The sequence below is a fragment of the Prunus mume genome, linkage group LG3, assembly GCF_029339155.1.
Source record: "Prunus mume cultivar Tortuosa linkage group LG3, ASM2933915v1, whole genome shotgun sequence".
Classification (NCBI taxonomy): domain Eukaryota; kingdom Viridiplantae; phylum Streptophyta; class Magnoliopsida; order Rosales; family Rosaceae; genus Prunus; species Prunus mume.
The window spans coordinates 18,234,886-18,257,545 of NC_142700.1; the positions used below are offsets into that span (position 1 = coordinate 18,234,886).

The window sequence follows — 22,660 nt, forward strand, 5'->3', positions numbered from 1 at the left end:
CCTACAAAAGCACTAAATTGAAATGAGTGGTTTTCTTTCATAAATGTAGTATGATTTTACTTATATTCATATTGAAATACAATTTTGGTAAGTATTGATTTGTGGTGAGGGGGCCATAAGCTTAAGTATAGCAATTTTTCTTTGCATTTGTTACCACATCCAATATATACATTCAAAGGGATTAAATAAATTGGGGTCAAGGCCATCCTTGGCCTTAACACAACTCCGCCCCGGGTGTGGGTCTTGTTCCTCCTCTTACCAAAACTCCCTGTTCCTTTCCCTTGTGTTCATTTGTAGAAATCTAGGTTGGGGAAGAAATCTGGGGGGTAGAAATTGGGAGGAATGGGGAAGAAATCAGGAGAGAGAGAATCTGGGTAAAGTTTTTATTTTTAATTTTTAATTTAATATGTTTAATTTTTTTTAAATAATTTAAAAAGTAAATTTTTTATTAATTTTTTGTTCACGTGGAAGCCCACATCAATTAAAAAATAGGTCCCACAAATGCCACATCAGCATTTAACAGATTGACTAACAGTTTAGCTAACATATGGGGCAAATTGTAGGATTTCCGTGGAACTGAGTATGTACTAGTAAATGCCCCTAAAATCGGATATGAACTCATAAATAACCCTATAGATTGGGGGGTTTACTGTAGTTTGTCCAAAATTAATTGCACAAAATACAATCTCAATCCCAACATAATTATACAACCTTCTTCAACACACACAATCCCAAGAAGTCAACCATTTGTGTTTTCTAGGTTAGAGACTTCCCTAACAAGCCTTGCTAACACTCCCCCTCATTGACGAATTTGGATCTTTCTCACAACTTTTTGACTGGCACTGTAGGACATCTTCATTGGAAAAAATTCAATTATCTTAACCTTCGTAACAAATAGAGCTTCTAATTCCACCACCTTCCACATATTTCTTTTCCATATCAAAACAATCAATTCACTAGAGAGATGCCGCCAGCCATTTGCAGCTTGAGTATCCTTCAAATCCTTGATTTGTCCAATAATAATTTGAGTGGTAAAATTCATTAATGCATAGGGAACTTCAGTCAGAGCCTTTCCATTTTGGATCTACGGAAGAATAAATTTCATGGTATGATTCCTAAGACATTTTCTATGGGAAATGTTGATCTTAATGGAAATCATTTGGAAGGGCCGTTACCGTTATCTTTGCTCACATGTAGAGAGTTGGAAGTTCTAGACCTTGGAAATAAAAAAATTCAAGGCACATTCCCAAATTGGCTAGAATTTCTTCCAAAGTTGCAAGTTCTTATCTTGAGGACTAACCAATTCCACGGTGAAATAGGCAATCCAAAACTAAGCTTCCATTCCAAAAATTGCGTATCATTGACCTCTCCCACAATCAATTTAGTGATCCTTTGCCAACCAAATATTTTAAACATTTGAAGGCTATGATAAAATTACAAGAACATAAATTGAAATATATGGGAGACTACTATTATCAGGACACTGTAGTAGTGGCAATTAAAAGGCTTCGAAATTGAAATGCTGAAGATCCAGACTTTCTTCACAACTATTGGTTTCTCAAACAACACTTTCAGATGAGAGATTTCAAACGTAATCGATAGGCTTAAGTCATTGAAGTTGCCTAACTTTTCTCATAATGAGCTTACAGGTACAATTCCACCCTCGTTTGGCGATTTGAGCAATCTTGAATGGTTATATCTTTCTTCAAACAGACGTATTGGTAATATTCCAGCGTAATTGGCAAATTAGACATCACTTGAAAAGTTCAACGTTTCAGAAAACTAACTTGTGGAACCCACACCTCATGGCAAGCAATTTGATACATTTGAAAATGATTAGTATAGTGGAAATGTCGAATTGTGTGGATTTCCAGTTGCAAAAAAATGTAGTCCATATCAATCAATGCCATCATCATTACAACAAGAAGATGATTTGGAGCATGGGAGTGTATTTGATTGGAAGATAGTGTTGATGGGGTATGCATTTGGGGTGGTAATTGGAACCTCAGTGGGATATCTTGTACTTTCTAATGAAACACCAAGTTGGCTTGTGGAAGTGGTTCGAAGAAAGCGATGACGTAAAATCACAAAATGGTGTGTTTGAATAAACCGTTGCAAAAGTATGTATTTTCGTACTGTATTATGTTGAAGCGCCAATAATATTCATGAATTCCAAAAGAAGATCCGCTTTAGTTTTGTCAAAGTAAAGTAATTTCTCATCCATCTTGTGATTTGGTAAGTGCAACACTAACAAATCAATTCAATCATTACACGCAATTTGCCTATATTATATACTCCTATAAATCGACTCATTACAAAAAACAAAAAACAAAAATGAATTACAGGAAATGAAATTTTTATTATTATTATTAAATCACTAAATAATATGCATAAAATTAATGATATATAATAAGGGAAGGGGGTGGAATTTTTGACCCAAAACCGATCCGAATCTGGACTGATAGCACTAGGTCAGACCGGTCTTCGATTCACCGTCTTCTGAACCGTCGATGGATTCAGCAAATGAATTGTAAGTTTTCTAGAGTTTATGAATTCATGTATGAGCTAATGAGTTTTTTTTTTTTTCCAATTAATGATTTATTTTAGTGTATAATATGGTATTGTTGATTATGCATATTAGATAGCTCAGAAAAGATGTGAGGTATGTGGAGGGTCAGGGCTTGTTTTGATCAAAGAATACGTCAAATGTCCTAGATGCGCTATGCTTCAGATCCTTTGCTTTACCAAGTTATTTTTCGAGGGCTGAAAAACTCTGTTTCTTATTATAATTTTAATTTTTTTTTCTGCTTAGATCGAAAAACTCTCTGTTTTTTGTCAAGTTAATTGACATTATATTCTTCGTAAATTTTTATAGCAGGTGGATTTCTCCCTTGGAAATCATGGAAAATATTCTTTTCTGGCCAAGATACTGTTTTTGTTCCTAGCCTTAATACATTTTGCATACGGTTCAATTGGGCACGTTTTATTCAATTCTATGCTTCAACAACACCATCCGGTTCTTTAATTGGGGAGGTCAAGAGAAATGGAACATTAACAATGGGATTTTGCAGCACAGGAAGAGGAATTCTATATGCACTCAAGCTGGTCTTTGGACATCCATTGAATTTTTATTTTATTTTATAAGAAAATAACAATTATATAATCATCTGTAAAATTACAACACTAGACTCAATGACTTCTACCAAAAAAATTAAAAGTGAATATGTTGGGTACCCAAAAATGTACAACCACCAACTAACTCTCATTTCACCTCTTTGTCTAACTCCCTAATCCTTTGGCATGTTTGGTAAGTTAGACAGGACTGGATTAGATTAATCTGTTTATATTATACTAGACTGATTGGGATATGATTGGATTTTAAACAGTTATTTAGTACAGTACAACACCGAAGTTGAGATTAGTTTGGACTACCATTTTTTCATTTTTATTTTTATTTTTATTTTTATATTCTCATTCCCAAATTGATTACAACAAAATTGATTTTCAATCCAAAAAAAAAAAAACAAATGAATTTCAAACTTCTAATAAGTCATCGCTCATCTTTAGACTTCTTCTTCTCTGCTACCTCCCTTCATATCTAAAAGAAGAAGAAGAAAAAAAAAATAACCACAAAAATTGCAAAATTAAAGAATATATATAAATAAAGAGGAAGAAGTTTTGAATCTTCCTTTCACCATTTTGTTTCTTCCACCATATGCCTTTCATCCAAGATCTGAGGTCAAGGTATTACATTTTTTTTAATGAAAAAACTGAAGCTTCTCATATCTGCATCAATGGCTTCAAGATTGAACTAGATATGACAGAGGAGAAGATATGGCAGAGGGGAAGAGAGAGTGGAGAAGAGATAAACCAAGAAGAGATAAAACCAAGAGAGTAGAGGAGAAGAGAAGAGAGAAGAAGAGAGAAGGCTAAGGCCCAGTTTGGAATTGCTGTCACTTTTAAAAAAAGTTGTTTCTGTAGTGCTTTGAAAATAATTAGCTGTAAAGTAAAGCAGCTTCATGTTTGGTAAACAATATTTTTAAAGTGTTGTTAGTACAAAAAGCAATGTCAAAACCGTTTGGTAAATTTTAATATAAAATTGTTGTAACTGTGAATAATGACTAAAATAGACATGATGTTAAAAGTGTTATGTACTAATCATGTGGTGGTAGTGGTAGTGATGGAGTGGAGGTAGTGGTGGTGATAAAGGTGGAGTTGGTGGTGGTGGTGGTGGTGGTGGTGGTGGTGGTGGTGGTGGTGGTGGTGGTGGTGGTGGCAGCATGGTGGTGGTAGTGGATGTGGAGGTTTTGGAGGAGGAGGTGGTTGTGGTGGTGGTGGAGGTGGAGGAGGTGGTGGTGGAGGTGGAGATGGAAGAGGTGGTGGTGAAGGTGGTGGAGGAGGAGGTGGTTATGGCTGTGGTGGCGGAGGATGAGGATGAGAAGGATGTGGTGGTGGTGATAGAGGTAGTGAATGTGGTGGTGCAAGTGGTGGAGTTGGATGTGGAAGTGAAGGTGGTGTCATTTTTTAAAATGAATGATGGTATTTTGGGAATTAAAAATTCATTAAAAGTTCATCTCTGAAAGCACTTTGAAAAGAACACAAAGCCTGCTTTTAAAAGTCAAAAGGCCACTACTTTTAAAATAATCCGGATATTTTATTTTTACCAAATACCTTAAACCGCTTAACTTTAAAGTGAAGCAGGTTTTAAAAAAAGAATCCCAAACAGGCTAAGGAGGCGTGCTCTCTATTGATGGTCACTTCTAACGATGGGTTACAAAGCCCCTATTTTTATGGACTAATATACAAGATCCATATCCAGTATGTTGTGCACTTAAAGCCCACCAAATAACTTACTGGACCCATATCCATTTTAATTGAATATATCCAATCCAGTCCAGCCCACCAAATAGGACCAGCTTACCATTTTCTTCAACTCCATGACCCCAAGTGACCTATACCTAGATTGTGTTGAAAGATTATAATGGAGCAACAAATTATCATCTAAAATAATTCTTATGAGAATAATACTTCTACGTTTTTGTGTACAATTTTAGCTTAGTTTCTTTACTTTGAAAAATTTATGGTTTCACGGCACATGCAATGAACAAGAACCACACCACACCCTCAAAAACTTGCGGTCACCTGAGATTGTACATCATGGACAATCACCTGAGAATTTCCGAAATTTATAAACTTTTGGAGGTCAAAGAATGTTGAAACTTTATGATATAGGTGTCTAGGAACATGTATTTAGTGGTGACAGAGCACAAATGTAAACTACATCAGAAGTTTAAGACACACTTCTAGACGGAGTATTTGAAATGGCAATCAACAGTAATATATTGACAATAAAGTTTCACCTCAACACTGTTTTCATTGACATTGAGCCCAATTGACTTTCCTTTTGGTTATTGCCTTGTGTGAAATAATCCTAATCAATGTTCCAAATTGATGTCTTTCGTCAACTTCCTTTATATAATGTGGGTGCTAAAAGTCGCCAACATGATTAGAGCTTTTGTCCTCTGGAGATATAGTGCACTGACTTTGAAGAGCTCCTCCCAAAAGCTCAACCCATTAATAATTCAATGTTGTATATTTGTGGCAAAGATGTTGCCTTCAAATATTCTTTCAATCTGTGAAGAGTACGTCGCAGAAAGGTTTGATTTCTTGCTAAACATTCTATCTTATGTCACTTCATACGCCAAGAAGAATGTTATTATTTTTACTTTCCTTTTGGCAGCAAAGCTACTAGAATGTTTGATTGAGCAGAGTCCATTTGCAGTCATCAGCGCAGGAATTACTGATTTGACTTTCATTTTAAACAAACAAGTAGTTGATGACGGCACCTACCCTTAAGACCACATTATTAATTCATGCTTAAACCAAAGGCTTTAATTAATATGATATCATGATAGTGATTTTGTGAGTGTTTATATTCAGTGCTGGAGAAGTTTATCCTTAGATGCACTATCAAAGGGCTCTCGATCTCAATCAAATTTTATTCCTCAGATGAATAGGTCAGGGTTTATTATATATTGGGAATTAATGCTCTAAAATTGCACCCGGCTGAATCGGTGTTCTAAAATAGAACATAAGGCCACTCAAAATGCTTTTTTGGTCATTGGGTTTTACATGAAAATTCAATTTGGTCATTGAGTAAAAAAATAGGCCAAATTGGTCATCGTGTTTTCCAAAGTTCACAATTTATAAACATTTGTTATTTTCAGTTAAGTGCTGTTTTTATTTTTAGTTTTTTAGGAAGCACCTGCATTTTTCTTCCTCTAAAGGTTTAACACATTGGTGGAAATTTTGGAAAGAAGATAACGAAATGTCTATAAATTGTAAACTTTAGAAAACACGACTAATTCGGCTAAAAAAAATTGTTGCAATTCCATGTGCCGTTTTCACACCATTAAAAAGATAAACACATAGTTGTAACTTGTATTATATACAACCGGATGAGGGATGAAGACGAGAAAAATTCATGTCATAAAAAATAGTAATAATGAAGAAAACACATTCCAGTTATATTGCAACAGCATGATGTTCTGCCGACGTGATATATACATTTACAGTTTGAACGGTGTGAAAACATTTAGTCCTCATTCGAAACCGCAGAGAGATCAAACAAATATGAAAGTAGAACGCAGCATTCAGCCCACTTTCCCCAATCAGATGGTCCTTGCTTTCGAAAGGGCCCTTGGTTTCCTTCCCGAGGAGTTTTGCACGTACGTACGCTCATTGTCATATAGTGCACAAAAATCAACGCAAGAGGTAGACAAATCCTTATCTTGACTTAATTTTATCAATACCATAATTATGTCAATCCTGCCAATTGCATGGTCCTCAAAGGCCGGCATCACTTTACCTATTTTGTTTTTGCATGAAATCTGAAACGAACCGCCTTTGCTGTACGAAGTTAATTAATCAGTTGGTTAGCATACTAGTTGAGACTATTAAATAAAATGGTTTGGCAGATAACACTTCCATCACCGTCAAATTAGTTTTGAGTTTGCACAGAATGATGCGAAAAACACATTGTTGTACGTTTGATTAAAACGAAAAACACATTGTCGTATATAATCGATGATTATGAACACATTGGTACATATAATCGGTGATAGTGAGCGGACGACTTTATTGACTCGTGTGATAAATGGTTATAATCAAGATAAGCAATTATAACGAGTGTTTTAGATTGCAAAAGTATGTATTAGGAAAGATATATGATACAGAAGACAAATTAAGAAGCGCTCCCATCTGTTCTGTCTGTCTATTCCTTCCTTTGCTGGCCTTGATCAACATGATCACACCACACATTTATTTGGGTTTGACTTGTCAAGAACGTGGACAAAAGAAACGGCTTTGCTTGGACATATATGTGCAATTAGTCAAAACATGATATATAAAACAAAATTTTGGTAACCCAATTTCCATTTTGAATAGCAAAGTAAACTCCCAATCATGGCTTCATTAATGGCTTTAACTCCATGCGATTTCAATTTTGAAAATTTTAATCATTTTTAATGAAGCAGATAGTTTTTATTGAGGAAAGTTAGCAATCAAGTTCTATATGACAAAGATTGTTAAGAAAAATAGACACAGTGGTTACGATTTGGATTCGTTGCAAATATTTTAAAAACACAAAAATGCCCTCACACATGGCGGTTGCATAATTTTACCTCTAATTTCATCTTACAAGTAGGACTTGATTGCAAACTAAACTAATTACATGATTAAAATTGACAAAATCGAAATAACGATGACCAAATTGAAAACATAAGTCGATATAAAAAGACCAATATGCAATTCAGCTTTAATTTGTGTATAGGTATAGTTTCAATAAAATGATAGTGTTTATTCCAACTTGCGGTACCCCGACCCCGATATGAATACCTCCTTCTGCCAACCCTTGTACATACGCACTTCAAAATAAGAATCTCAAGCCCCCCAAAAAAAAAACCTGAATAAATAAATCAATCACATACTCCTTCCTTCACGTTTGGGAGGTGTAAAAGCAGCTCATTTCAGATTGGAAAAGTAACAATTTCCCAGCAACATGTTACCTCGAAAGAATCTTGCAGACATCATTCTCGTAAGTTCCAAGTCAAACAAACATCATTGCTCCCTTGGCCTTTGGTCTTTAATTGTGACCAAAGCATATGACTAATCGAGGCACACAAGTCCATGGAGAAGGATAACCATCGGGGACTCCAAAATTTCAGCATTTTCCAAGACATTAATGTTGCCTAATTTCCTTAGATGGTCTCTCACGCCAAATGTCAACCATGACCACAAGTAGGTCTTGTAATACAAGAGGATGACCAACAACAACAAGAAGAAATAGGATACGGAATATCTCCTAATATTAAAATAATTTTTTTGGGCAGTAATGTAGTATTGTCAGTGGCAGCAGTGTAATTTATGGAAAGATTGAGGTTTTGAATTAAGCAGCATTGCGGTACCTGCAAGAGTGAGATATTTATTTAGGTAGGAGACAACGTTGTAAAACCATCAAGCTTTGGATCTTCATATGAACTCAGAAGAAGCAAAGGAGAAGACGAAAGCTGAAGGCTGCAATAATCATATACCATTCATATGTCAAAAACCCAACTGGGTTTTCACTGAATTCCTTGTGAGTATTATTTTCAATCTTTTTGTGTTCTTCAAGTTGGATTTTTTACTATAATGTTTGCTGCACTTGCATATGTTTCTTCAGATTTTGTACGGATGAATGCATTTTGTGGATAACTTGGTGGTAAATGTTGTAGCTTTGAATTAGTTATTTAAAGCATGGATTTTTGTTCTGGGGTAGTAATTTATGGGTTTTTAAAAGGTGGTTTATGGCTTGGCGTTTGAGTTTTGGATTCTTCTTATCTGTTTGTTCGAATAAAGATATGGTGACAGGTGATAGCTTCAGAATTCCAAGTGAAACCCTTGTTGTGTGTTTTAAAGTTTCTCTGTTTCCTAAATCTTGAATGCTAAGGTTAAATTCCAAGGTCTAGATTATTTGTTCAAAATAGAAAACGAATTTCAACTCAGAGGGGATAAGTATCCTCACGATTCAGAGAAGAAAGTCATAAAGAGTGGAATCATCAAAAGGCTCTCTCTCTCTCTCTCTCTCTCTCTCTCTCTCTCTCTCTGTGGAGTGGATATAAACTGAGAAAACTGTACTGTTCATTCCTAGATATCTATAAGATTCTCCTCCTTTTCCACTTTACTTGTTTGAAAAGGTCGTATTTCGGCGATCAAAATTATTTACTTTTTCAAGTCTTCATTCATATATGCTTTCCAAATGGCAAGACCAACATTCTCACTCTTTTACTAAAACTCTTCCCAATCTCCGCTCTTCAACATCACTCAATAATAATGGTGCTCTTGATCTTCATTATTTAGCCTTTTTATTGTCTTATTGCATAACTTTTTTTTTTCTGTCAACTTAACGATGATGATGCACTGCATTTTCTGAGCAATATTTGTGGTATGAAAGCAGTTCTATACTTAATGTTAAAACCGTATCGCAGATAGAAATTATGTTCACAAAATTTAGGTAGAATGTGCTGCTATGATCTCACATGGGTTTTGCTTCAATATTTTTCACGAGTGTTAAAATATTCTTTTCTTTTTCCATCTTAATAACACTAGTTGTCTTGTTACCTTTCTCTGCAGAACATGTACTCTCTTTAATACACCACCAAATCCAAGCACAGTTTTCTTTGAATTCTCTGAGATGATTATGATGCATCTGCATGATTTGAAGTAGCCAAGGTTCGCTCTATATGACAACAGAGTTTTCAGTTAAATTTGAGAAATTGTGTGCCATAACAATTTATTTGTATATACGTTGGTTGCAATCAGTCAAACGAATTGGCTGAAAATGCAGGAATCACAGAAACATATAATCCCAAATGTTTCTCACGGATGTGGAGAACAGCCTGTGGAAGAACCAGAGTCCTACTCTTGGCCTCCTATCCACAGTGTTGACCACCAAGCATCCTCTGATGAGGTTATACAAGGAACACAGCTTTCAGTTCAACACTTGGCACAGTACTGCACCCATGAATCTTCGTCAGGAACCAGTACTTACCACCCTGTTCACAGTTCTCCATCTAGTATAGGTTTCTCAGCAAATGGAAGTCCAACATCACATCCAGATTTGCAGAACTACCAGTCTTGTGGCTCTCCTGTCAACCAGTCGTGCTTATCAAATGATACGGATGACTTGGGGCACAAAATGAGGGAACTGGAAAGTGTTTTGCTGGGAAATGATTTAGACGCCTTTGATATGTTTGCCATCACAGATGAGCTTGGGCCTAACCAGCTTTCTTCAGAAGCAGAGAACCGGGAACAAATGATGGAGATGATCTCCAGAGGTGACTTGAAAGAGGTCCTTTGTGCTTGTGCGAAGGCATTGGCAAATAGTGATATGTCAACAACTGAATTGTTGATGTCAAACTTACGTCAGATGGTGTCAGTTTCAGGTGAGCCAATCCAACGATTAGGAGCTTACATTTTGGAAGGTCTTGTTGCAAGGTTGGCTTCTTCAGGAAGTTCTATCTATGCAGCCCTAAGATGCAAAGAGCCTGCCAGTGCGGAACTCCTCTCATACATGCACATACTTTATGAAATCTGCCCATACTTCAAGTTTGGGTATATGTCAGCCAATGGAGCGATTGCAGAAGCTATGAAGGATGAAAGTAGAGTTCATATAATTGATTTTCAGGTAGCTCAAGGCAGCCAGTGGATTACTTTAATCCAGGCTTTAGCTGCTCGGCCTGGAGGACCCCCACAGATTAGGATCACGGGCATTGATGATTCCACATCATCTTATGCACGGGGAGGGGGACTTGGTCTTGTGGGACAGAGGTTGTCAAGGCTTGCAGAGTCATGTAAGGTACCCTTTGAGTTCCATGCTGCTGGAATTTCTGCTTCTGAGGTTCAGCTTGAGGACATTGAGGTTCGACCAGGAGAGGCAATTGCAGTGAATTTTGCCTTCATGCTGCACCACATGCCGGATGAGAGTGTGAGTTGTCAAAATCATAGGGACCGGCTGTTGAGGCTGGTTAAGAGCTTGTCTCCCAAGGTGGTGACTCTTGTTGAGCAAGAATCGAACACCAATACAGCCCCTTTCCTTCCCCGTTTTGCTGAAACATTGAACTATTTCAGGGCTATCTTTGATTCAATTGATGTGGCTCTGCCAAGGGAGCATAAGGAGCGGATCAATGTTGAGCAGCATTGTCTGGCACGAGAAATTGTTAACATTATAGCTTGTGAAGGGATGGAAAGGGTAGAACGTTACGAGCTTCTCAGTAAGTGGAAGTCAAGATTTATTATGGCTGGCTTTTCACCTTATCCACTTAGCTCCTTAGTAAATGGCACTATCAAGACTCTACTGCAGAGTTATTCTGAAAAGTATACGCTCGAAGAGAGAGATGGAGCTTTATATCTTGGTTGGATGAATCAAGTACTGGTTGCCTCTTGTGCATGGAGATAAAAACACATGAATATATGCGTGTCATGGTCCTATGGAACCCCGAGATAGAACTCTTCCTAAATTAGCTTTACAATGTTGTAAGATTATGCTTCCTCCGTAATAAACTTTTCACTAAACATCTTTAGACCTCCAATCTTAAAATCCCCCATAAAACTTTTCATTTTATTTTTTTTATTTTATGCAAGTCTAATACAAATCTGGTAAGCTAAACTTGATATACTGTTTTGTGCTACATAATGCCTACTGGTGAAAACAAGAGCTGTGCTTACAAGCAACATATCAGGTGAAGACTATGACAAAACAGGGAAGCTCAGCACAGGGGTTTCCAGTTGAATCAGACTCTTCAGTTTCCATGTCTGTCATATTAACCATGCTCCCTGCAATTGTCCTGCAAACTATTACAGCCCTTTTTATCTTGTTCCTCCTCGTAATGATAATGGTGCTTTCACCGAATTCCTCACTATTTGTACTCAATTGAATCTCATTCTTCAGTCTATATTCTGTGTCAAAAGTTTAATTGAATTATCCTGCAAACTTGACAAGTCTGACCCTTACAAAGCTCAGAGATTTGCTTCGACTCTCCATTGCAACATACGAGCCGCTTCCATGGAGTTCCTCACCTGCAGGGCGCTTTTGATCCTACTTGATGGTTTTGAAGGATTCATAACTGCTCCTTGGACAGTCACCTCAAGGATGTTCCTGACGGGTTTCCAACGTCCAGATCTGATTAAAGACAAGAAGAAATTGTACCTTAAGACACTAATTCCAAGCATTGGCAAATACATAGTCGTAGGTGTATAGCTATCTAATCTAGATAGGACTGCAGACATATGTAGCTGAAGGCCTCCAAATACTTCAGCATGTCCATAACTTGAAAGATTGCAAAAATTTAACCTTCTTAAGTGCATGCAGAAGTTGACTAGTGTTAAAAACTAAATTCAAAAGCTTTAGAAATTTGAATATGGTACCGAAATACATACATATAAATCAAAATGAGAGCAAAACATTTATTTACCATATAGCTGTGATGTGTATGTAGCTTCTCTGGTATGCCGGTTCCCGAGTCGGAATCTCTCTGCCATGAACAAGTAGTGCAGGAGGTTTACTACCAAATTTTTCCTTTCCTAAAGTAGTGTTGCTTCTTTTGTTACATCTTTCAGCTGGCCGGCCCGTCTGCCTCTTTGTTTCCAGTACACTTCGCATTCTCCTTCAACGATACCCATTGCATGCATTATTTCTGTGTGACTGAGCGAGAGAGTGTTGCACTATTTTATCCTTGCTCAGTTGCAGATTTTTTAAGTTGAATACGAACAAAATAACCTATAATTATACCTTGTACCATCCTGTTTTATTGTCAGTAAAATATAAATGTGACAATTTGTCACATTTATATTTTATACACAATGATAACTGTGGACCTAAATCAATTTTGAGGGGAAAAAAAAACAAGAAAAGCCATTTTTTTTTATACAAGCTATAACGGGTGAGGGGGAAAAATTGAAGCTAAAACCTTGCTCGCAAAGGTAAATACTCTTAACCACTTGAACTACAAGCCGCTTGCAAAAAAGCCTATGTTGTTCTACTTAATATAAAATCGAATATAATAATGAGGGCTGATTTTCCCACTCCTCTTTTGTCCACTTACACACCGTATTTTCTTTAATTCTTCAAATACTCTATTTTCCCAAAGCAGGATCATGGAATCCAAACAGCATTGTGTCCTGTTTTGCTTGAAAATTAACTTGCACTAATGAAATATAGCAGTGGAGTTTTAGGCCACAAAGGTGGCGGCATGCTGCTACATTGTCCGTTATTCACTAAGCAAAAGACAAATGTGTGAGTTGAGGAATATTGTATCTTATATGTAAGACCAAATCTGGATACTGCCGGCCAGTCCTTGAAAGAAGCCAAAAACCCGGTTGCCCTACGTCCGTTTTTTACTACAAAGCCAAAAATAATTCAATTGTCAAGAGCCATCTCAACATCATAAAATTGACCTAAAGGGACACTTTGATTTGATCCGTGTGACTCATAGATAGCCTTGTAATTTGTAAATTGCTTCGTCAATTGATTGTTTCTATGCAGTCTGCATGCATATGAGGATATTAAAAACCTATTTCTGTGTGGTAGTTAGATTACCAAGTTGCTTCACAGGCTCGTAAACAAGCAGCTGCAAAGTTTTAGCTCCAAAACAAGCAGCTGCAAGGTGCTTCACAGCCCCTATCCTTCCCCGGTTCATTCAGACACTGAGCTGCAAATTTTTTATTTTATTTTTAATTATGGCTGGTTTTTCACCTTATCCACAGTGAAAAATGGCCCTGACTTGCACCAGTGGACTCAGGTTTGAATCCCATGACACATTGAAAAACCACCCTCTCCTTGTAGTTTAGAATATTGCTTGTATTTTAAAAAAACACACTTGAACATTTGTGTTTTTTGGTCTTGTATATGGAAACCTGAGGTGGAACCTCTTCCCGAAGTGGTTTTCTGCTCTCATTTGTATTCTTGTTTTTTCGTTTTCTTTTTCTTGGTTGGATAAGATATCTTTTGTAGAGTGATAGCTTTACTATGTTAGAAGATCATGCTTCATCAATAATACATGAACCTTTTCCATATACATCTTTAGACCTTCAATATCAAATTCCCTGATAAAACTAATTAAAAATCTCGATGGAAGTTCAATACAAATCTGGTAAGCTAAACTTGATATACTGTTCTGTGCTACATAATGCCTGCTGATGGAAATAAGAGCTGTGCTTACAACTTACAAGCAAATACATATCAGGTGAAAGCTACGACAAAACAGGGAAGTACAGCAGAGGGATTCCTCACTACCAAATATTCTGAAGTGGAAAGCAGCTTTTGGCTTTCAATTGAATCAGACTCTTCATATTCCTTGTCTGTCATATTAACCATGCTCCCTGCAATTGTCCTGCAAACTATTACAGCCCTTCTTATCTTGTTCCTCCTTGTGATGGTAATGCTGTTTTCACCGAATTTTTCGCTACTTGTACTCAGTTGAATCTCATTGCTCACGCTATATTCTGTGTAAAAATCTGATTGAATTATCATGCAAACTTGACAATTTGGAGCCTTACAAAGCTCAGAGACTCGCTTCGACTCGCCACTGCAGCAGGCTACCGTTGTGCCATAGAACCTCAACAGCTCGTTTCCATCTACTGTGCTTCTTGGATGCCTCATATATCTCTCTTTGGCCATCTTCTTTACCATCTCTCTGTACTTCTCAAACCTTTCAAGCGTTTCTATGGAGTTCTGCACTCTCAGGACCCTTTTAATCCTGTTTGATGGCTCTGATGGATTTACCGATGCTCTTCGGACAATCATCTCAATGACATTCCTCGATGGGTCTCCAATGTCTAGCTCTGATTAAAGAATTAAGACAAGAAGGACATGTACCTTAAGCAACAGTAATTCTAAGCATTGGAAGATAGTCCTAGGTTTATAGTATCTATATAGGATTTCATTCCCGTCTACATGAATAATTCCAGAAGAAAAGAATAATAAAGCAGACACTGTAAAATATGATAATGGTGTTTGCTTTGCTTGTCATATATTTTTGGTCGTTACCTAACAAGTTGAGCTTAAAAATGGAGTTTAAAAGCTACTTGATTACGTTTAACGAGGTTTCATGTCAATTATAAACAACATCTGTCTCCATCTAAAACCTCACTCTATGGACTCTTGCATGGCTGCTGCTGCAACGATATGATGCAGCAGTTGACTACTGTTGAAAACTTAATTCAAAATCCTTAAAGATCTTTGTCTTTCATAATATAAAGCAAAACCAGAGCAAAGCTTTGAGACTTACCATATAGCTGTGCTTCTGTGTAGCTTCCCCGGTGCATCAATTCTCGGGCCGGAGTCTCTTTACCATGAACAATTTCACCACCACAATTTGCCTTTCCTGAACTGCTGTTTCTTCTGTTACATATTTCAGATGCCCGGCCAACTACATCTGCCACCTTGTTCCCATTGCACCTGACATTGTCCTTCAAATACACCCACAAAGCATGCATCTCTGTTTGATTGACCGAGTGACTGAGTGAGAGTGTGTTTGTGTGAATTCTAGTTAACTCGTACTGGTGCAGTATTTTATCTTTGCAAAGTTGCAGATCTTTCTGAGTTTAAATCAAACAAATGCACCCATAACTATACCTTATACTCGATACTGTTGCTGACGTATAAAAGAATATGCGACTTGTTACTATCTTTTTTCATTAACGGGAGGCAGGACTGGAGCCACGGTAAGCGCAGTAAAAATTAAAATAGAATAAAACCGATACTTGTTTGACATGAAAATAAAATACTGAATGAAATATTCATAAATAAATAAAAATTAATGATTAAGATAAAACAAGTCCTTAAGAAGAAAGAGCAAAATACTATTTTATTTTATTTTTTGGCAAGAAAATTAACTTGGACTGAGCATGGCTAAAACAAATTAATTGCGTAATTTGAAGGGGCCTACAGGGAGTGGAGTTTTGGGCCACAACGTGGCTGCAAGAGTGCGTGGTGCTACATTATCCACCAAGCAAAAAGACAAATTATGTATTTAAGGAATTTTGCATCCTATTATACAAATACAAATGCATTTAAAGAGCAAGTTCAAATGCTGCCATGCCAGCCAGGGTCGGTAAGCTTTACAACAGGCCACCAGAACAAAACTACAAATAATTCTCATCTCCACAATTTATCTTCTTCTGGCTTCATCTCTAATGATTTTTCTCTTTTTCCTTTTTTTTGGGTTACATTGGAGTTCGAACGGTTCAAACTGGGGTGGCATGGGGGAAGGGGGAAGCCACCACCACTATGGTGGGAACCCATTGGCTGTGTTCACTGTTTTGGTAAACTTCTTACTTTTCACTGTGTTCTATTTTTCTTTTCTATTTAGGGTCCAGAATTTTTACCTCACAGATTTTGATCCATGTGATTTGTTGCCTTGGTCAATTAATAGTTTCTATCTAGTCTAAATGTATGAAGAAATGAAAAACTACTTCTGTGTGGTGGTTGAAATACCAAGTTACCTCACAGGCTCCAAAACAAGTAGCCGCAAATTTTTTACCCCACATGGAAAGGCCTATAGAGAACCTTTTGTCCTCTCCTGGAGAATGGAACAATTAAAGCTCAAACCCCCTCCACACAGCAGGATAAGAGTCCCAGCAGTTCACAGGGTCAGCATTGATCTTCCCATTGGGACCATTCTACAATGATAGGCATGAGTACAATTTATCTTTTATCTCGTCGTTTTATTGCAGCAACAGTATCGCAATCATCAGACGCAAATGAACAATGCCCCGGCATCTACATTGCTCAAGCTTTAGCAACAGGGTTCACAATGCCAAGCAAATTTAAGACTCAGGAGCTCAATAAGCTCATCACACAGGCCAAGTAGCGAAACAAAACTTTCTTATAAATATTGTAAAATTTAAGCATTTGATCGAATTACAACACATGCGGTCAATGACTCTGAATATAGTATCAGTATTAATTCATATTTGTACATAGTATTCCCTGACAAGTAAATGTTGCACATACATCAATCGGACAGAGAAGGAATTTCGCAGCAGGCACCTATACCACATCTTTGAAATAGGCAAAGAAGAATACCTTTTGTTTCTTTCTTTCAAATTGAGATGCCCTTTGACCTTCACCCGTGGCCAAAAGAAGGGGAAAAGTAGCTTATTTCTGTTGGCTTCATCTTAAGCAATTCTATGGACCTGTTAGTACCCTTCCCATGTTCTGTGGATATGGATAAGAGGAATGATTTAAAGGTGTAATCTCGATGCTACGTGATTCACTTGGATTTTCTCTAGATCCATACTGATTCATGCCACTATTTAAAACACCGTAGTATGTTGAAACAGGGGTAGTTTGAATGGCCTTAAAATTGGAACTAGTGTGAGATTGGCGTTCCATTAGTTCAGAGTGCAGTTGCAGGTGCTCGTTGGATTTATTTTCAGCAGCAGAGTTGATTCCAACACCAAGATCGAGGCTTATGGTGTCACTTTCTTCTGATCTAATCCTCGATGGGACATTCACAGTTGTTGGTCCTGAAGTGTCATGGCTACTATTCCTTGCAGTTGGGACGTCATGGTTATGTTTCCCCTCGTATGTAGTTATAACTGCTTTTGGATCATGGGATGCCCTCTCCACATGTTTTCTAACAGGGCATCCAGCATTGGTGCACTTGTAATAGCTCCTGCATAGCATGTGAGAACGATGAGAAACCCCATAAACCAGTTGGAAAAAAGTAGCAGTTAAAAAAAGACTAGAGCCAAATATTAGCCACACGATGAACATGCACATATGGGAGATACACGTAATAGAACCACTTCCTAGTTATTCAGATGCAACATTGTAATTACAAAGTTAGCAGGGTATATTTACATACATGATAACCAAACACACTACACAAGCATGATGCGGGTTTATCTCCAACCGAACACAATCCAAAATAATGAGGTAACATTCTAAGGTAAATAATTTATAGGTTGGTTCAATTACAGAAAGAGATCTAGAATACATCTACAATTTATTCTTTTGTTCCTTTAAGTTTGACGTTTAATGCAATTACTGGGGTAAAACATCAGGCGAAATTAGCAATATTCCAAATACCCCAACCATCTGTGCTGAAGGTGCCACTCCTCAGGAGTCCTTTATGAATAAGCAGGGTCTGCACAGCCCTCTATTTTCTTACATGAAAATGGGAAAGTGGCTAAGGGAGATGATGGAAAAGTTCCAGTTAAACTAAATGAGAAGAATTGCAACAGTAGCAACAAAGAATTGCACAATTACCTACACTAAAACTTAATTTTGATGCAAACAGTCACTTAAAGAAAGAGAAAAAAAAAAGGAAAAAGAATGGAAGGCTAAAAGTTCAAATTCGAAAGACATCAATTTTTCAAATCATAGCTATCAACTGTCAGACTAAGTTCTTATACTGGATTTAAGAATATCCGCATTTATTCTTTGAGTGTGAAACAGCCAGAGGGTGGGAGAATGAACTACCAAAATCCGTCCTTACAATACCGTGTTCCATTGCAGAGAGATTGGGATTTAATTGTTTGAATAAATGTTATCATTAGCTCAATATTTTTCAGAATAATCCACTAACCGTCAGAGAAGAAAGCCCAACTTTTTTATGAGTATCAGAAAGTTATCAAATTCCATTAATGGTTAGAGAAGAACGCCCAGCAATTTTATGAGCATTCACTAAATTATCAAACAAGCACTAAAGCTACATGTTGAAACAGATGAAATGAGTCAGAATTATTGTTGAAAACCATCTGCCTGATGATAAACTATACCTTGGATTAGGATTTCCCCTCACCACTTTCTGACCATATTTCCGCCAGCGATATCCATCATCCAATATATCAACCTCACTCAGAGTCTGAACAACAACTCGCGGTTCGCGGATGGGTTTAACAACTGGTGTGACATCAACCCCACCAACATCCATCCTCCTGCTTAACAAGTTTGACACTTTGTTAGTTAGGGAACATGAACAACACAGGAAAAACATAAGCATTTCTTGAATCTCTATACCTCCTTTTTGAGAATGGGTCATCATCATCAATCTCCTCGGCCATCCTATTAGATAGTGAACCTGTGCCTTCTACACTATCATCATTTCCTGTGACAGGAGATCGTTCAGGAGTACTATTTGGCTCATTAGTACTCGACATTTGCCCATATATGCTGGATGGCTTGTCTACAGTTAGAAAGGAACAAGATTATTGGTAGCTATGATAAAAGATTATTGCCCATATATTCATAAAACAGCTAAAGAGAAATACTCTGATGCTTACCATCACGGCCGATCAAAGAGGAAGCCTTTTCAGATCTTTCTTCCTGGATAGGCATCATAGCACCAGTATTATATCGTCGACTAGGTTGAGGCTTAGGATGATCATGTGTACCCTTGTAGATAATCTCTGTTATCTGTCCATCGTGAGATCGCTCAAACAGCTTCTTCACTTCACAATTAGGATGGGTACATTTATAATAACTGCGAGGAAATTCACTTCCTTTAACGTGTTTTTGTCCATATTTTCTCCAGTTATAACCATCATCAGAAGATATGACTGAAGGCCCACTTCCTTTATGATCAAACTGTGATGTTTGGACCCCAGGATTTGGATGTCCCCTCTGACTTAAGTCATCTGAATCACCTTCAGCAGGTGCACTAGCTCCTGAAGTGACCATGTGAACAGGTGCTGACAAACTCAATTCATTTGAGGAGACCGCCATCTCACTTTTAACCAAAGGTGGAGACACGAGTGATTGAGGCTGAGCTTGACCTTGGACTAACTGGTCATTTCTCTGGTGGTTATAATCTGTAGTAACCTTGAATAAATGTGAAGCATTAGGCAACCAGTACTTTACAACGACTTTGACACACTTTCAGATATATAATGAACTCAAATCAAGATATATCATTGTTCTATAATTCAAAAAGAAATATGACAGTCCATCTCGACAAAGAGATTCATCTACCACCTTTTGTTTCAATTCTTCTTACAGTTTCCTTAGAAAACATTGGTTCTCTATAAAGCATTTTCAGAAAACAATTGTAGATAACTTAATAAAGTATTAGTTGACACAAGAAAACCAATCCAGTACTCATCATATAGCGCTTGAGACACAGAGGAAGTATGAAAGCAATACCGTAGCAAATTAGTTAAGCTTTAGAATGGGGACTTAAAAGATTTTGAGGCATTAAGTAAACATCCACCAATATTGCAAGTTTAAGTTAGTGCACAAAATAGGCCAAAGACCAATCAGCTAAACTTTGGATCTAGGCCACCATTTAATCAGTATCTTTCACTACATAAATAAAACGTAGTCCTCATAGATGCAACTAATAAAAGGATAAATGACCAACAATTGATAAAGAAATTACCATATTTGATCCAGCATGGGGCTTAAACTCGAAACTTCCAGAATTTCTTTCATCAAAGGTATCGAAATCAGAGCACATTGTGCTTGCCGAATATGTAGTAGAACTCAGAGAACCATAGACCATTTGAGGCTTCAAAAAGGACCCAGTAGTTGGGGAAGGTTCCGCCTGCAAGACCAGAAACGATATATTTTCATTCAGGAATTCCTGATCCAGAAGACTTTTGATGGACTGAAGGGCATGTACAGAAAAAAGAAAATTTCGTGAAAGAACAAGAGAGAGATGGCCAAGAAGATTCAGAACAATTTCCAACCCCTTTAAATGTGGCAATACTTAAACATACTGTTACATATCTGTTCAATAACAGGAAACTCTGACAACTACTCAAAATAACAGGAAACTCTGACAACTACTCAGGCATTCTTCTGATTGGCATCACTTAACAGATATGTAATTTGTCCATCCATCCTAGACTACCAAAATAACTCTAACAAGTTCCTTCATTACCGATGCAAATGAAACAAATACTAGTAAATAAAAGATAAATTTCTTAAGTAAATCCACTAAAGATTGGAAGAGCAATATATTTATATGGATTACCCACATAACTGAAGTTATTGCAAACTGCTTTGAACAAGAACAATCATCTCTAATCACAATCAGCACAATGAAGGTCATATCCTCCATAAAACACATGCCAATGACGACTTATATCAACACCTTGACCCACAAACTTTCTAGCCTTCCTATTCCTTCCACCTGCTGATGCATTTATTCCTTATTCTACATACACAAATGTAAACGTTTTTGTCGTACTTGCATCCACTGCCACCGTTAAACAAAGACAAACAAAAAGGCTAAAACCCACCACCAAAGCAAAAAGAAGAGAAGAAAGATTCATTATGTGAAAAAACAACACAGTCGATAGTAATAAAGAACAACAAAGTTCAAAGAGTTGTAAGTGAAAGCCCCATATTCCCAAAGCAATTGCTTTCGAACAATCCATACGGGCATAAAGAGAAAAGACCCAATAGGCCAATACTAGCATTACATTACTCTTAAACAGCAACAAAGCATCAGAACCTTCGGGTCCCATCCTAAGCACCCACATATAAAATCCCACTGGTTTATTGAAAAATTAAAAAGAAATAAAACATTCGCAGCAAACCCATTTAATTAAATTCACTGTTATGCCACAAAACAAACGGAAATTGTAATCAGAATTTTCGAATTTGGCTGAAAGGAGGAGCATCTTTTTAGCTCACTCATCATCAACATCACATCAATTTTTTAAGTCCACAAAATTCCCTCCTACAGCATATACCACGGGGCAAAATCTCAGGCCGTTAGACCCAGTTCCCTATATACCCCATGTTTGGTCACCAAGAAAATGCCTGAGAAAAGTTCAAAATTAAAACTTTTTCACTCCAATTACCAACATTTCCTTTTCTCAGCAACCAAACAGAGCCTTATATTTAATTCACACCCAAAAAAACCTTCAAAATAAAAATTAGAAGATCATGTTTAATTTTTATGTATGTTCCCACTTCCCACACTTCACTGAGCAAGCCAAACACAGCATAAGATTCAAAAAGAGCATTTGCTTTTCCTCAGCAGCCAAAAATAAAATAAAAATCAACAATAGAAAATAGAACAAGGATCGAAACAAAACAACGTCGAAGCAGACCTTCATGTTGGAGAGGAGGACGGGGGACTCGAGAAACGACGTCGGACTGAGGCCGGGAGGGATAGTGAGGCAGGGTGACCTCGAGATCGGAAGCTTGGCCGGGGACATGAGCTTGTACTTTGCACCACCACCACCACCAGTAGAAGAAAAAAGGGTCGGGTCAGACCCGGGATTGAAGTCGGTTAGACCCGGATCGAAGTCATCGGAGGGTCCAGAGGGGTGGTCGAGTGTGGTCGCGTCCATAGAAAGCCGGTGGGTTTGGGTGAGGGGCGAGTCAAAAAACTGTCAAAGGGAAAAGGAGAGAGAGTGGGTTCGTTTTTGTTCAGAACAGGGGAAGAGGAGGGAAGGGCATAATGGTAATCTTTGGGGGTGTCTGTTGTGTTTTGGAAGGTTTTGTTGTCAGAGAGAGACGTGGGTTGACTTGTGGCAATGGATCTGAGTTTCATCTGCGGGCTGAGCCACTCAGAGACTGAGTTTGTCATTGAAGACGTTTCCCCATTTCTCATGGTTAAAAATAAATATTTAAAAAGATCTTATTATAGCCATACGATTTAAA

The 22,660-nt window shown here is 37.4% G+C and overlaps 3 protein-coding genes and 1 long non-coding RNA gene across 6 annotated transcripts; 2 read left to right on the forward strand and 2 right to left on the reverse strand.

Moving 5' to 3' along the window:
* Window positions 1–8,226: 8,226 nt before the first annotated feature.
* Window positions 8,227–11,627, forward strand: LOC103326639 (scarecrow-like transcription factor PAT1). Of its 2 annotated transcripts, none has more exons than XM_016793217.2 (3): window positions 8,227–8,635; window positions 9,670–9,768; window positions 9,884–11,627. In XM_016793217.2, the coding sequence occupies exon 3, from the start codon at window positions 10,235–10,237 to the stop codon at window positions 11,492–11,494; it is 1,260 nt and encodes a 419-aa protein (XP_016648703.2). In that variant the 5' UTR covers window positions 8,227–8,635; window positions 9,670–9,768; window positions 9,884–10,234; the 3' UTR covers window positions 11,495–11,627. The 2 variants fall into 2 exon arrangements, with proteins under 2 accessions (XP_016648703.2, XP_008227107.2); XM_008228885.3 differs by having other exon boundaries at window positions 8,477–8,635; window positions 9,859–11,627.
* A 2,540-nt stretch (window positions 11,628–14,167) lies between these two features.
* Window positions 14,168–15,647, reverse strand: LOC103326644 (uncharacterized). The gene is made up of 2 exons (XM_008228891.3): window positions 15,324–15,647; window positions 14,168–14,877 (listed from the first exon to the last, which is right to left on the reverse strand). The coding sequence occupies exons 1-2, from the start codon at window positions 15,529–15,531 to the stop codon at window positions 14,276–14,278; spliced, it is 810 nt and encodes a 269-aa protein (XP_008227113.2). The 5' UTR covers window positions 15,532–15,647; the 3' UTR covers window positions 14,168–14,275.
* A 473-nt stretch (window positions 15,648–16,120) lies between these two features.
* On the forward strand, window positions 16,121–17,007 carry LOC148918972 (uncharacterized). The gene is made up of 2 exons (XR_016125684.1): window positions 16,121–16,359; window positions 16,547–17,007. It is a non-coding gene; the product is annotated as an uncharacterized LOC148918972 (long non-coding RNA).
* LOC148918973 (putative WRKY transcription factor 20) lies at window positions 16,905–22,554 on the reverse strand. 2 transcript variants are annotated; one of them, XM_089049457.1, is made up of 6 exons: window positions 22,105–22,554; window positions 20,421–20,585; window positions 19,327–19,864; window positions 19,064–19,229; window positions 18,823–18,981; window positions 16,905–17,714 (listed from the first exon to the last, which is right to left on the reverse strand). In XM_089049457.1, the coding sequence occupies exons 1-6, from the start codon at window positions 22,345–22,347 to the stop codon at window positions 17,225–17,227; spliced, it is 1,761 nt and encodes a 586-aa protein (XP_088905583.1). In that variant the 5' UTR covers window positions 22,348–22,554; the 3' UTR covers window positions 16,905–17,224. The 2 variants fall into 2 exon arrangements, with proteins under 2 accessions (XP_088905583.1, XP_088905582.1); XM_089049456.1 differs by having other exon boundaries at window positions 18,823–18,984; window positions 22,105–22,548.
* Window positions 22,555–22,660: the final 106 nt, after the last annotated feature.

What these genes read in the sequence shown, in the direction of transcription:
- LOC103326639 (XM_008228885.3), top strand. Translation starts at nt 9,878, where the DNA reads ATGCAGGAATCACAGAAACATATAATCCCAAATGTTTCTCACGGATGT.
- LOC103326644 (XM_008228891.3), bottom strand. Translation starts at nt 15,531, where the DNA reads ATGCATGCTTTGTGGGTGTATTTGAAGGACAATGTCAGGTGCAATGGG. An exon ending in CACAGAAGCACAGCTATATG is followed by an intron (nt 14,878 to 15,323) that starts GTAAGTCTCAAA and finishes TTCTTTAATCAG; the next exon opens with AGCTAGACATTGGAGACCCA.
- LOC148918973 (XM_089049456.1), bottom strand. Translation starts at nt 22,347, where the DNA reads ATGGACGCGACCACACTCGACCACCCCTCTGGACCCTCCGATGACTTC. An exon ending in TCCTCCTCTCCAACATGAAG is followed by an intron (nt 20,586 to 22,104) that starts GTCTGCTTCGAC and finishes CTGGTCTTGCAG; the next exon opens with GCGGAACCTTCCCCAACTAC. An exon ending in CTCTTTGATCGGCCGTGATG is followed by an intron (nt 19,230 to 19,326) that starts GTAAGCATCAGA and finishes TTCTAACTGTAG; the next exon opens with ACAAGCCATCCAGCATATAT.